Source organism: Lactuca serriola, chromosome 2, assembly GCF_051521515.1.
Source record: "Lactuca serriola cultivar US96UC23 chromosome 2, Lser_US96UC23_V15, whole genome shotgun sequence".
Classification (NCBI taxonomy): Eukaryota; Viridiplantae; Streptophyta; class Magnoliopsida; order Asterales; family Asteraceae; genus Lactuca; species Lactuca serriola.
Window position 1 is genome coordinate 180,890,725 of NC_136409.1, and position 12,602 is coordinate 180,903,326.

At 36.8% G+C, this 12,602-nt stretch overlaps 2 protein-coding genes and 1 pseudogene across 3 annotated transcripts; 1 reads left to right on the forward strand and 2 right to left on the reverse strand.

Annotated features, from left to right (window-relative positions):
* Nucleotides 1–3,895: 3,895 nt before the first annotated feature.
* LOC145087569 (pentatricopeptide repeat-containing protein At1g20230 pseudogene) lies at nucleotides 3,896–7,528 on the forward strand (annotated as a pseudogene). The gene is made up of 2 exons (XR_013700843.1): nucleotides 3,896–4,045; nucleotides 4,160–7,528. The product of XR_013700843.1 is annotated as a pentatricopeptide repeat-containing protein At1g20230 pseudogene (transcript).
* LOC145087571 (oxygen-evolving enhancer protein 1, chloroplastic) lies at nucleotides 6,225–7,531 on the reverse strand. Its single transcript, XM_079025536.1, has 2 exons — nucleotides 7,188–7,531; nucleotides 6,225–7,086 (listed from the first exon to the last, which is right to left on the reverse strand). Exons 1-2 carry the CDS (start codon nucleotides 7,419–7,421, stop codon nucleotides 6,331–6,333), a joined length of 990 nt encoding a protein of 329 aa, XP_078881662.1. The 5' UTR covers nucleotides 7,422–7,531; the 3' UTR covers nucleotides 6,225–6,330.
* A 1,117-nt stretch (nucleotides 7,532–8,648) lies between these two features.
* On the reverse strand, nucleotides 8,649–12,255 carry LOC145087570 (wall-associated receptor kinase-like 14). Its single transcript, XM_079025535.1, has 3 exons — nucleotides 10,994–12,255; nucleotides 10,188–10,262; nucleotides 8,649–10,073 (listed from the first exon to the last, which is right to left on the reverse strand). The coding sequence occupies exons 1-3, from the start codon at nucleotides 11,739–11,741 to the stop codon at nucleotides 8,845–8,847; spliced, it is 2,052 nt and encodes a 683-aa protein (XP_078881661.1). The 5' UTR covers nucleotides 11,742–12,255; the 3' UTR covers nucleotides 8,649–8,844.
* Nucleotides 12,256–12,602: the final 347 nt, after the last annotated feature.

A 12,602-nucleotide genomic window follows, 5' to 3' on the forward strand; every position in this document is an offset into this window, starting at 1 on the left:
TCCATAAGGATAATTCAATTTATTTATCTTTTAATTAAAAATTATATTTCCATATTTATCTCCTCAAAATCCAAATTAGAGTTTTAATCATATCTTTTGAATAAAAATTTGGATTTTAACAGTTTCAAAACAGATAATCACTCAAAATTAAACCTACACTCGGATTAGGTAGATAAGGGTATGGAAAACGAAACAATTGAAAGTCGAGGTGCGTCTTTTTTTATTTTTTTTCGATTCATCTCATGTACAATCAGTTGTAAGACCAATGCTCTGATACGACGGGTGGAATTTTAAGGTAACAAAAATCATGCACTTGCAGAAATTCTCTTAAAACTTAAGGATATATGCAACCTAATGATCTATGTATTCACACATTAAAAGCAACATACAATGAACTACAAGAACCCTAGCTATAATCAAAATTACTAGAATTTGGGTTACATACCTTTGTATTGTTATAGCAAACAATACCCTTGAATCCTTCCTTGAACTTCGGAAAGCAAGCACCAAAAGTATGATGCCTCTAATGGCTCACACTTAAAGCCCTAAAAACCCTAAGATGAAGAGGATAGAGGAAAAAATTTCGTTTATATGCCTCTTAGGAATGTTATATACGAAATTTGCAAGCCAGTGAGTCCTATTTATAGTTTAGGTAATTTGCAGATGAATCCAGATTTTAATTAATTAAATAATAGATTTAATCACAGTTCAAATCATTTCCTTATTTGCAATCAGAAGGCTTCCAAAAACCCTAGAAACACCTCCAAAACCGTCCATACCATGGATGGTTCTATAATTGTTCATTTTGTTCAACTATTAAACAATTACAATTCACCATTTGCACCTTTAATTCATTCTAATCAATCCCGAATTAAGTATAGATTAATTATGATTAATAATTAGCTAATTCTTATTGATTTCATATTAATTTATTAATCATATAAATTAACAAATCAATTATTTAATCATTTATCTCATATTAATTTATTAATCGTATAATAAATTAACAAGTTAATTATATGTTTATAATTAATGTATTAATCATATAATATATTAACAAATCATTTATTCTCTCTCTCATAATAATTTCTAGCTATTTCTAGTTATGAGGGCAACCCAAAAAGGATTTTGCTTATAGTTACAAGTATATAACAATTTAGTCATAAGCTTAGACACCTTAATCCAACAGTGTCAAGGACCCCTAAATTACAAGTAAAAAAGGAATGGTCAAGATGAAGGTGATACTAGCATGAAAATGGTAAATGGTCAAGATGAAGGTGATAGTAACATAAAAAAGGGAAAAGGTCAAGAAGAAGGTGGTATTAGAATGAAAAAAGGAAATGCTCAAGATGAAGGTGGTAGTTCCAGAAAGAAGGGGAATAGTCAACAACAACAGGGTAAGCTGAAGCTAAGGAGAAAACCAGAAAGGATAATTAAGATGACATTGGCAAAAGAGTTGAAGGTAAGGATGGTGAAGGGGATATCTCATTGAAACCAATGGACTTGGATTAGGATTTCCATGATGTGTTGTGCATGAGGGAATGTGTTGCCGATTGTTTTCTTTTTTAATTGTGGACAAGTTTCTATGTTGGTGTGTTTTAAGTTGTTATTGAAAATTGCATAATATGAATGTTTGTTTGTGGTTATGAGACAAATATAACAATGTACTTTACTATGAATGTTGAAACTTTACTTAGAATGTTGACACTTGCAAACTGGATCAACACTGTACAAATATAGCAATGTACTTTTACTATAAATATTGACACTTTACTAATAATGTTGACACTTGCAAACTGGATCAACATTATATAAATATAGCAATGTACTTTACTATAAAGGTTGACTCTTTACTATGAATGTTGACACTTGCAAACTGAATCAATACGATACAAATATAGCAATGTACTTTACATATTTGCATTTATCAAAACTACACTACCAAATCAATCAACAAAATGCATTTAGAAAAAATGAACAAAGTTGTATATATCAAGTTGATATCATAAGAAAACATTAGTAAATAATAACTAGATTTTATTTCATTAATCCAAGTGGCCATACATACATTAGAAATGAGGTTATCGTCTAACCACCCCCCCTCCCCCCCCCCCCCCCCCCAAAAAAAAAGATGGTTCTAAAAACCCTAAAATCTCCAAAAGTGACCACCGATCCAAACAACCAACAACAAACAAACCCTAATACACATTTTATACTATACATATGGCGAAATTAGACAAAAACAAACTACACCCATCAAAAGCCCAAAAAATACTAAAATCGTCATCCATTTACCGACATAACTACACCCACCGAAAACCCCAGTTAATGACATCAAAGTAACCACATACCCCAATCGTTGACACCACTGCAACTCCAATTGCAGTCATCACGGTCACAATCTTTTTCAACAAAATGATTTCAACCATTATTTCATCTGTCATCTCTCATTTCCTCAAGTTTCACTTGTGTTTCCATGGCATGGAGCTAGTAATAAGTTGGTATGTCTATTCCCGTTTCTCTGAAACCACCATACGATAAGCTTTGTTCTGAAGCCATCTTCTTGATTTGTAGTAGCAAAAAAGATCATACTTGGCTTATACAACAAAGGTTTCAATTAGGGTAACAAAGTGGGTGGAAAAAACTGACTTAAGGTAAGTTTTAATTTATAAGAGGGGTCATCGAGTTAGCTGACAATCTTAGGGACCAAGGGATTGGAGGAAGAATGGGTGGGTGTTGATTCACCAATGGTGATCACCGTTCATTTCCTTAAAAAAACCAAAAAATAATAATAATAATAATAATAATAATAATAATAAAAGAAAAATAAAAAAAAAATTAAGTGATTTTTAAAATAATTGAATTCGTTGAGATTAGCCCTAAAAAAAATGTTTTAAAAAAAAAAGTTTACAAGGTGGGATAATGGATTCCCATTTGTTCGGTTCCAATATACAGTATCTAGGGCTGTTAATTGGGTCAACCCGATCGAGTTTCGGGTTAAACGAGTCGGGTTAGTCGAGTTTTCACAAAAAATAATTTAACCTGGTACCCGACCCTATTAAGGTATGGGTTGGTCGGGTTCGGGTTAATCGGGTTTCGGGTTAATAGGGTCGGGTTAGTCGGGTTAATACACTAAACACTTAATTTAAACATAATATATATAGTTTTTTCAAGAGTGCAATCTAATATAAATCCAAACCATTTTTTTTACTCTTTTCTTAACATCAAGAATGCATACAAATTGAAACAAATTAAAAATAAAAGATCATGGACTTCATGGTTATTACAACATACGAGAAAGCATGCATACCATAATAACTAAAAGAGTTCTTCCATTATAAATATTAAATAGATGAACTTTAATCTCTAGTTAGCGATCAACACCATGTAGTTTATTCTAGTTTAAAGTAGAAATAACTATCAAAATAAAATCTTTACTTTCTCAACTGCTCCAGTAATTTTGAGATGTGGAGGTTTTATATTTTTTTGGACTTCAACTTCACAAATGGGAGTTACTTGACCCTTGTATGCTTCTAGAGTCACAAAAATTTACATTTTCAAAGGATTTGTAGCCTTTTTGTATGTTCAAGTAAAGAGCAGTGGAATATGTAATGGTTGTGAATTCCTAACCGGGTTATTCAGGTTGACCAGAAACCCGATTTTTTTGTAAAAATCAACCTTAAACCCGACCCTAACTACAAATTGGGTTTGAATCAACCATAAACCCGACCCTAACTACAAATCGGGTTTGTCGGGTTAACCCGAATAACCCAATTTGGAATTCTAATCCTATTGAACCCAACCCTAATTACCTTATTCGGGTTAGGATTGGATCGGATTAATCGGGTTCGGGTTTTTTTATACCCCTAACAGTATCATATATGTATCTTTCTTGAGAACACCCGTGGACTATTAATCCGAAACAAACTAATTTTGATGAGACAATAAGTTCTTTAAGAGCTTCAGTTAGTTTTGCCCAGGCATGTCGGTTGATTTCGGGATTCTCACAAGTCATAACAACTGGATTTGAGGCAGCAGGTTGCGAGTGAGTAGCTTTCATACCATTCTACGTTATTATCTTTCCCTGTCAACACAGTGTTTCAGCAAATCCTAACTGCCTTATAATTGTTGGTCTTAAACTTGTATGCATTTTGACTAGTCAAATGTTGCCGAAGCTGCCAATCAACCTCCCGCCCCATCTTAGTCTCAAACTCATCAAAACTTACTGTGATTCCGGTGATCTACGACATGCCCGCCAACTGTTTGATAAAATTACCAGCCCAGATTTGCATTCATGGACGACGTTAATATCAGCTTACACACGACATGATCTCCAAAAAGAAGCTATTAATCTTTACACCCGGTTGAGGGACATCGGATTCCAACCCGATAGATTTGTACTTCTGTCAGTTGTCAAGGCTTGTACCACATCTGGAGATCTTATTCAAGCTCAGAGAGCTCACAAAGATGCTGTCATGTTTGGGTTTCATCACGATCTTTTGTTAGGGAATGCAATGATAGACATGTTTGCAAAATGCAAGCATCTTGAAGGTGCCAAAACAGCTTTTAACGATTTACATGTTAGAGATGTAATTTCTTGGACATCGATCTGTTCTTGTTATGTTAGTTGTGGGTATCCCAGAAAGGGCCTTCAAGCCTTTAGAGAGATGGGGTTAGATGGAGTAAAACCCAACTCGGTTTCACTTTCTTCAATCCTTCCTGCTTGTTCTAAGTTAAAGTGTTTGGATTTAGGTAGAGTAATACACGGATTTGTGGTGAAAACTGGAATGGGAGCAAATGTGTTTGTGAGTAGTGCACTTATAGATATGTATGCCACTTGCTTATGCATCAAAGAGGCTGAAATGATATTCAATCAAATGGTTAACAAAGATATTGTGTCTCATAATGTAATGATATCAGCATATTTTGAGAATGGAGAACCCGAAAAAGCAGTATCCATGTTCAAAAAGATGAAAGAAAATCATTCCAAGTTAAATTACGCATCATGGAATTCCATTCTCTCTGGTTGCTTTCAATCTGGACAAACACAAGAAGCATTAAACTTACTTTCAGAAATGCAAGAATCAGGATTCAAACCCAATCAGATTACATTGACTTCTGTGTTGACCGCATGTACAAATTCAGAAAGCTTGAGGGGAGGTAAGGAGATTCATGGCTACATCTTTAGGCACTGTTTCTTGAATGACACAACTGCCTTAACAGCTCTTATCTTCATGTATGCTAAATGTGGCAAACTTAAATTCTCTCAAAAAGCATTTGAGATGATGAATACAAGAGACACGATTGCTTGGAACACAATGATTATAGCAAACTCAATGCATGGAAATGGAGAAGAAGCATTAACTCTCTTTACTCAAATGCTAAAATCCGGTGTGAAACCGAATGCGATTACTTTCACAGGTGTTCTTTCTGGTTGTAGCCACTCAAAGTTAGTAGATGAGGGTCTTTCTGTTTTCAACTCAATGAGTAAAGTTCATTTGATTGAACCAGATGCTGAACACCATTCATGTGTTGTAGATATTTTAAGTCGTGCAGGTAGGTTAGAAGAGGCGTATAAATTCATACAAAATATGTCAATAAAAGCAACTCCTTCTGCTTGGGGAGCTTTACTTGGTGGATGTAGAGTGTATAAAAACGTTGATTTGGCACGAATTGTAGCAAAAAAGCTATTTGAGATTGAACCAAACAACCCCGGGAATTATGTTTCGTTATCTAACATTCTTGTGAATGCTAAACTATGGGGAGAAGCTTCAGAAACTAGGAAAGTAATGAGGGATAAAGGAATGAAGAAAGAACCAGGTTGTAGTTGGGTACAAGTTAAGAACAAGGTGCATACTTTTGTGGTTGGAGACAAGAGGAATGAACATAGTGATGATATTTATAAGTTCTTGAGTGATATGGGTGATAAAATGAGGCAAGCTGGATACTTACCTGACACAGAGTTTGTTCTTCAAGATCTTGATGGGGAGGAGAAAGAGGACACATTGTGTAATCATAGTGAGAAACTTGCTGTTGCGTTTGGGATTATGAATTTGAAAGGGGAATCGGAGATTACAGTGTTCAAGAATTTGAGAATTTGTGGGGATTGTCATAATGCTATAAAGTTTATGGCGAAAATTGTTGGGGTGAGAATAGTTGTGAGAGATTCTTTGAGGTTTCATCATTTTAGAGAAGGGTTTTGTTCATGTAATGATTTTTGGTGATTAATAATCAAATATGATAACATTATTATAAGAATTCTTGATAATATACATTGAGCACAAAATCAGAATCAAGAAAACAAATAAAAACAAATACATTGAGTTAATATCACTCCAACTGAGCATACCAAACACCTTGAATTTTAACATCTTTAGGGACTTTTGCACCCAAATCAGTATCGGAGGGCTGAATGCTCTCAAACACTCCGATCACTTCACCGGTGTCAGGTTTGGTTGAGGTGACACTCAAAGTGATCTTCCCTGTTGACGCTGCAACATTCTTTACATTTTCTTTGGAAAGCTCCTCTTCGTCTCCTCTCCCACCCGCCGGTAAAGCAACGGCGTTGTCATACCCGGTGGACCCACCTCTGCCCTTTGGGTCGAGAAACGAAGACCCTCTGTACGACGGGACTAGAAATTCCCCACCGAAGCTTTCCGGTTTACCGGAGGCGACAAGTTGTTTGATCGTGAACAGGAATGGCACACGCTCACCTCCAGGAAGCTGAACAGTGACGGCAGCATAGTCGATTCCATCTTTCTCTTCGAATTTGATGGTGCCATCAGAGGATACTTCGAGAGGGCCCTCGATTTCATCGAGGGTGTAGGTCAATCGGGTCATGAGTTTGGTTTTTTGGAACTCCGGTGTGGAGTTCTTGCTAACGCCCTCGGCTTTGACAGTGAACGACGTCGGCTCTAAGCAAAATTTCTTGGCGTTGTAATTGCCTGGTTTGACGGCGAAGCCGTCGACTCCGCCTTCGATGGTTGGGCACTGGTTAGCGGTGCCTGTTCCTTTGACTTCCATGTAGGTCTTACTTTGGATTTCATCGAATGTTAGCCTTTTAGGGCTTCCTTCAGCGCTTGCTCCCTGTTATGATTAACGATTACAATGATATTGTAAGTAGAGGAGTAGGTAGAACTTGGATGATGATGATGATGATGATGATAAGATGGAGAATAAAAACCTACTGAAACGACGAGGGCGGAAGTTGCGAGAGCGAAGCCGGCGATTTTGGCAGCGTCGGTGCATTTGTGAGCGAAGTCCTTGAGATCGGATTGGAGGGAACAGGTGAGTTTGGCTCCGGATGACTCGACGCCGAAGGCCTTGCAGATGCTCTGAGAAGACTTGAGCTGTAAGCGGCTTGAGACGCCGACTTTGGTTGGCTGCATGAATGTTGCAGCTGCTTGTAATGAGGCTGCCATTGTTGTAAGTTTGCGAACCCCAATTCCCCTCCTGTGTCTGTTGGATCAGTCTGTTGTGAACTGTGATTGTAGTGACTACTTGCAGGGAATTGGGTTGAAGTAGGAAAGGGATTTGTGTGGTGCATGGGAAATACTTGAGTTGATTGGAGGAAGATAAACAGATAGGATAAGGTGGTGTTCCATTGGATGCTCTGAGCTACTTTCTATGGTGTTGTGCATTGCCATGTGGTTCGTAGGACATGGAAATTCCTTTGCAACATATTTAATTTTAATTCACAATGTTTTCCTTATGCAGCAACCAGGTTTTTACTTTTTTTTTAATCATGCTGTAAATCTTTTTATTCAATATTTTTGTCTTTGGTCTTGGTTAGAAAAATTATTATAATCAAGTTGATGGAATTAATTTGGATACAAAGTGTTCCTTTTTTATATGTATTTATGGAATGAAAATTTAAATAGTTGATTTTTGTGTTAGGGAAATGGAGAGCTTGCATGGATATGTGGTAGAACATTGTTGGACAGGATACTGAATATATTTTTGTGGGATTCGCTGGGAATGACATCGATCTTTGAGAAATTAAAGACCGTGTTTGTTTTCATGGTTACTTTTTTTCCTCCATAACAGACCGCATTGCTTGATAGAAAACAGTTATTGTAAATAAAGGTTTGTGAAGTTATAATAATCAAGTAAATAAAACCTATATTTTCATTTTCTGTTTAGCTGATAAAATAAGCTCCAAAAATAAAAAGATTAATATATATATATATATATATATATATATATATATATATATATATATATATATATATATATATATATATATATAAACCACCAACACGAATAGAATACCCTCCTATCCTCCTGTCAAATAGGGAGGGAAACCAATCAATATGAAAGTCTACCAAGATCCAGGCCTACGTAGAAGACAACATCACCATGTATTACCTGTAGTAGATGTAGTAGCAGCAGCAGTGGTGGTGGTTGTGGTGGAAGTAGACGCCTTCTCAGATGAAGCAACAACCACCCCAGGCCATGATCGACACATACAATGCTTACCTTCCTCTATACTCCCATACAAAATCTTCAAATGCTCCCCACAACCACCCCACCCATACTTTCCACACGTGTTGCACTCCACCCTGTAACACATTGTCTCACACACTCTTTCTGCCTACTCTCATCTCTTCCTCATTTTATAGCACTCATAGGAACTTTGGTATCATCTATGCATTCATACACGAGGCCTCCTATTGAAAACAACGATCCTCATTGTTCATTGTTTTAAGTCAACATAGACTCATGGAACCCCGAATAGGCACCCTAAGATCCAATTCTATGTTCAATGTGTGATGTGTCTTAACTCTTAACTCTTATACATGATCACGATTGAAAAAAACAAGAAATGACACAATTTATTAGAGTTCACTGTACAATGTTGCCTAACAAACTATTAGTCGAGGGTGAGCTCTGTTCACTTAACCACGGGTCCCGCACAGACACCGGTGACGTATCTTTCTCCTTTGACTTAGTCAAACGATTCAATATCATCTGTGGGACCACTACTTTCCGGCTTCCTACGCCCGCCACCGAAGAAGAAGAAGAGGTGACTGATAATGGTGTCATGCTGACATCATCATCACCGCTCATTCTAATCATCTCCAACTCATCTGCAACTTCTGTCATTGAAGGTCTCATGTCTCCATGAAAAGCCAAACACCGAAACGCCAGCTCAGCAACTTTATGAATTGACGAAAGCGTCCACGCGTCCCTATTCGGATCCAAAAACGGATCAATAATCTCGTCCACACGCCCTTGACCGATCTTGTTTACAGCTAGAGCCGCCAGGTTGACTTCGGTGCTCCGCCTTGACAAGTCAACCACCTTCAAAGCGGTGATTATCTCCACAAGAACAACCCCAAAGCTATACACATCACTCTTATCAGAAAGATGATAGTTTTGATGATACTGTGGGTCCACATAGCCAGGTGTCCCTTGAGGTGCAGTTGAAATGTGCGACTCATCCATGATCCCAACTCTAGAAAGACCAAAATCCGCAACTTTTGAACTGAATTTGTAATCCAAAAGTATGTTGCTGGATTTGATATCTCTGTGATAAATCGGAGGGTTCATGGAAGAATGAAGATAAGCAATCGCGTGAGCAGTTTCAGTCACAATGGTCAACCTTCTCCTCCATGGAAGACCATTTCCTCTTTCCTTTTGTAAATGTTGACAAAGTGTCCCATTTGGCATGAATTCATAAACTAATATCTGTTCGCCTTTTTCGATGCAAAACCCTAAAAGGCGAACAAGATTCGGGTGGCTTACAGAAGATAGAAGCTTGATTTCATTCATGACTTGGTCAATTCCATAATTTTCTATGTGTCGGATCTTTTTAATGGCAACCCATTCGTTGTTGTTGAGTTTTCCAGCATAAACTGTGCCATATGCTCCTATACCTAACCATTGTTTCTCAGAGAAACCGTTTGTTGCCTTTTGGATTTCTTTGTAGGGGTAAAATGGTACATTGAAGCTCCCTGTGGCTTCTGAAAGGAGACGTTTTGTACTCATTTGGTTTCTTGTAATAGCTCGCTTTCTAATGCAGTAGCAAATAAGTGCTATAATGGACATTAAAGATGCTCCCACAACAATCCCTAAAAAAATTTAAGGAACAAATAAGTAATGTTTGAGTGAGAAAATAGAATGGCAATGTAGTTTTTTGGGCATTAAGTAACAATTGAATTTAAAAGTGGTTGAGAGGAAATTACCTCCGATTAGAACAACTACTCTTGTGGTTCCACCACATTCACCAGACATGTATTTTGAAGCATTGCAATTTGAGACTGTTGCAAGAAAGCATCTTTCAGTCTGATTTATTTAATATATTCATTATAAAACCTACGGAGATGAAAATTTTCCCTAATTAAGAAAAAAAAAAAAAAAAAAAAAAAAGATGGTCCAATATTGACTATACATTCAAACTTAGTGGCTTTTTAGTTGTAGTCTTCATACCGTTACATGTCATTATCAGCTTCTCTACACGGAGAAAATATAATGTATTTGCCTTTTTTGAAGTTATAATAACTCAATCTCTTATTTGGGAGCATGGATCACATCTTCATAAGATATAAATGAAACCCAAAAAATGGAAATGTTAAATGATCAAAACAAATAGCACCTACCAATTGGATGCTTTTTGGTCTATCTTACATAAATACTAGTGTGTGGTTGGAGTTCTATGGTCCATGAAGAAGATAGTTAGTTAAAATAAAACTATCAAGATCCACATATTTGGGTATTGCCTAAAGTCAAGGCAATTAGATCATCATCCCCCACATCCAACAAAAAAAACAGATGGCTGGACAAGAAAATTAAATTCAGTTGCGTATGGTCTACTCTAATTACACATAATTAATTCATCCTCATTCAAAAATGGTAGACTAATGTTCTTGTTTCACCATTGTTGGTGTGCTTGGGACAAAATGAACAGAGGTATGGTGCAATTGAATTAACAAGGAATAACGACTAATCAGTGATTATACAGGTATATAAATTGGGTGAAGAGGGAACTAACCTCTCCTGCAACCATCGCCGTTGACGAATCCATCTCCGTCGTATCCCTTATTGCAGTGGCATCGGTACCCCGCCATCGCATTATAAATTGATATGTTCTCACAGACCGCTTGGTGATGGCAATGGCAATCCCCGTGCACCCACCACCCCAACTCCGCCGACTGAAACCCCATCGACAACGACGACCTCTGCGTACTGTTTCCGTCCAAAACAACGGTAATCGCCGAGTACAGAACCCGACAACCGGCCATATCTAATTTAGTCAAATCCATAAACTCATTTGCCATAAACTCTACGCGACCAAGGTCATCATCTGAGTAGCAATTTAAGCTGCTATTAGGTAATCTACAACTTGATGAGTTATAGTAACTCATTGAGACCGCGCATTTATTCAAGCCCACGCTACAGTTTCCCAACAGCAACTCATTTCGCTTTGTGAGGGCATAATTTTGGTTTCTGAGTAGTCGGATTTCTTCAAACCGGCGATCGCATTTAGCCGGCAAATTAATCAGTATATGATCTCTGGTTAGATTCAGAACCGTGTAGTTGCCAATACGAAGTTCTCCGGTATCTGCACAAGTAAGAGGGACTTCACAACCGTCGGAGAAGCCGAATGGGAAACGAACTGGGATATCGCGACTACTTCCTTTACAAACGCGATTGCAATTTGCTCCGACAGATGCTGCTGCTGCTGATGATGATGATGCGATTACCAGAATCACAGAGAAAAGGAGAAGGTGAAGAATCATGTTTCAATATTATTGAAATTGAAAAGTCGTACAAGTATTAAGCATAACGAAGGGAAAGCTCAAAACGGGGCCAGTAATGGACCATTTATTGGAAGAAATTAATGGGGTGCAGTTGATGTTGGTGAGAATTTCCTGCTTTATTCAATAAATGATTTCGGTGAAATACTGAGAGCTTGAATCTTGGATTTTGAATTTAAATATGCAAGTAACTTAGCTGATTGATTTACTCTTGATGAGATATTTCTAAAATTCAAAATATGACGCCATTGACGAGATTCAATGCTCTTCGAATTGACTAATAAAAGTTGAGGGGGCTTAGAAACTAGAAGCAGATCCGGTTATCCTTTTAGTTTTTGCTCTTCTCCGGCGGAGGCGTTTGTGAGAGACGGAAGGAGGCCGCGATAGAATAAAGGACATCTCTGAACGTTGGCAAGCTGAATCGTGCGACGATGACGATCTTTTCGGGTTACCATTTTAATCCAGTTGAAGTAACAAAATACAAAATACAAAATAAAATCTAAATTCAAGATCTTTTATAATATTATTATTAATAATTAGAGAATGAAGAATACAGTTATATAAAATATTAAAACATCAAAGATCTTATATTGGCTCTTTCAATAGATATTTTTTCATCGGTCAACAGATTTGAATATTAGAAATAATATGTTACGATAATTTTAAATCTTAATATCATATTGTTTCCATTTGGAAGTATAAATATAGATTTTTTTTTGGAACTGAAGTAAGAAGCTACATGACCATACAAAGTTGAATTATGAGTTTATTTATGATCATTAGGTGTAAAATATGTGTATTATACCGCTTGATTAATATATATATATATATATATATATATAT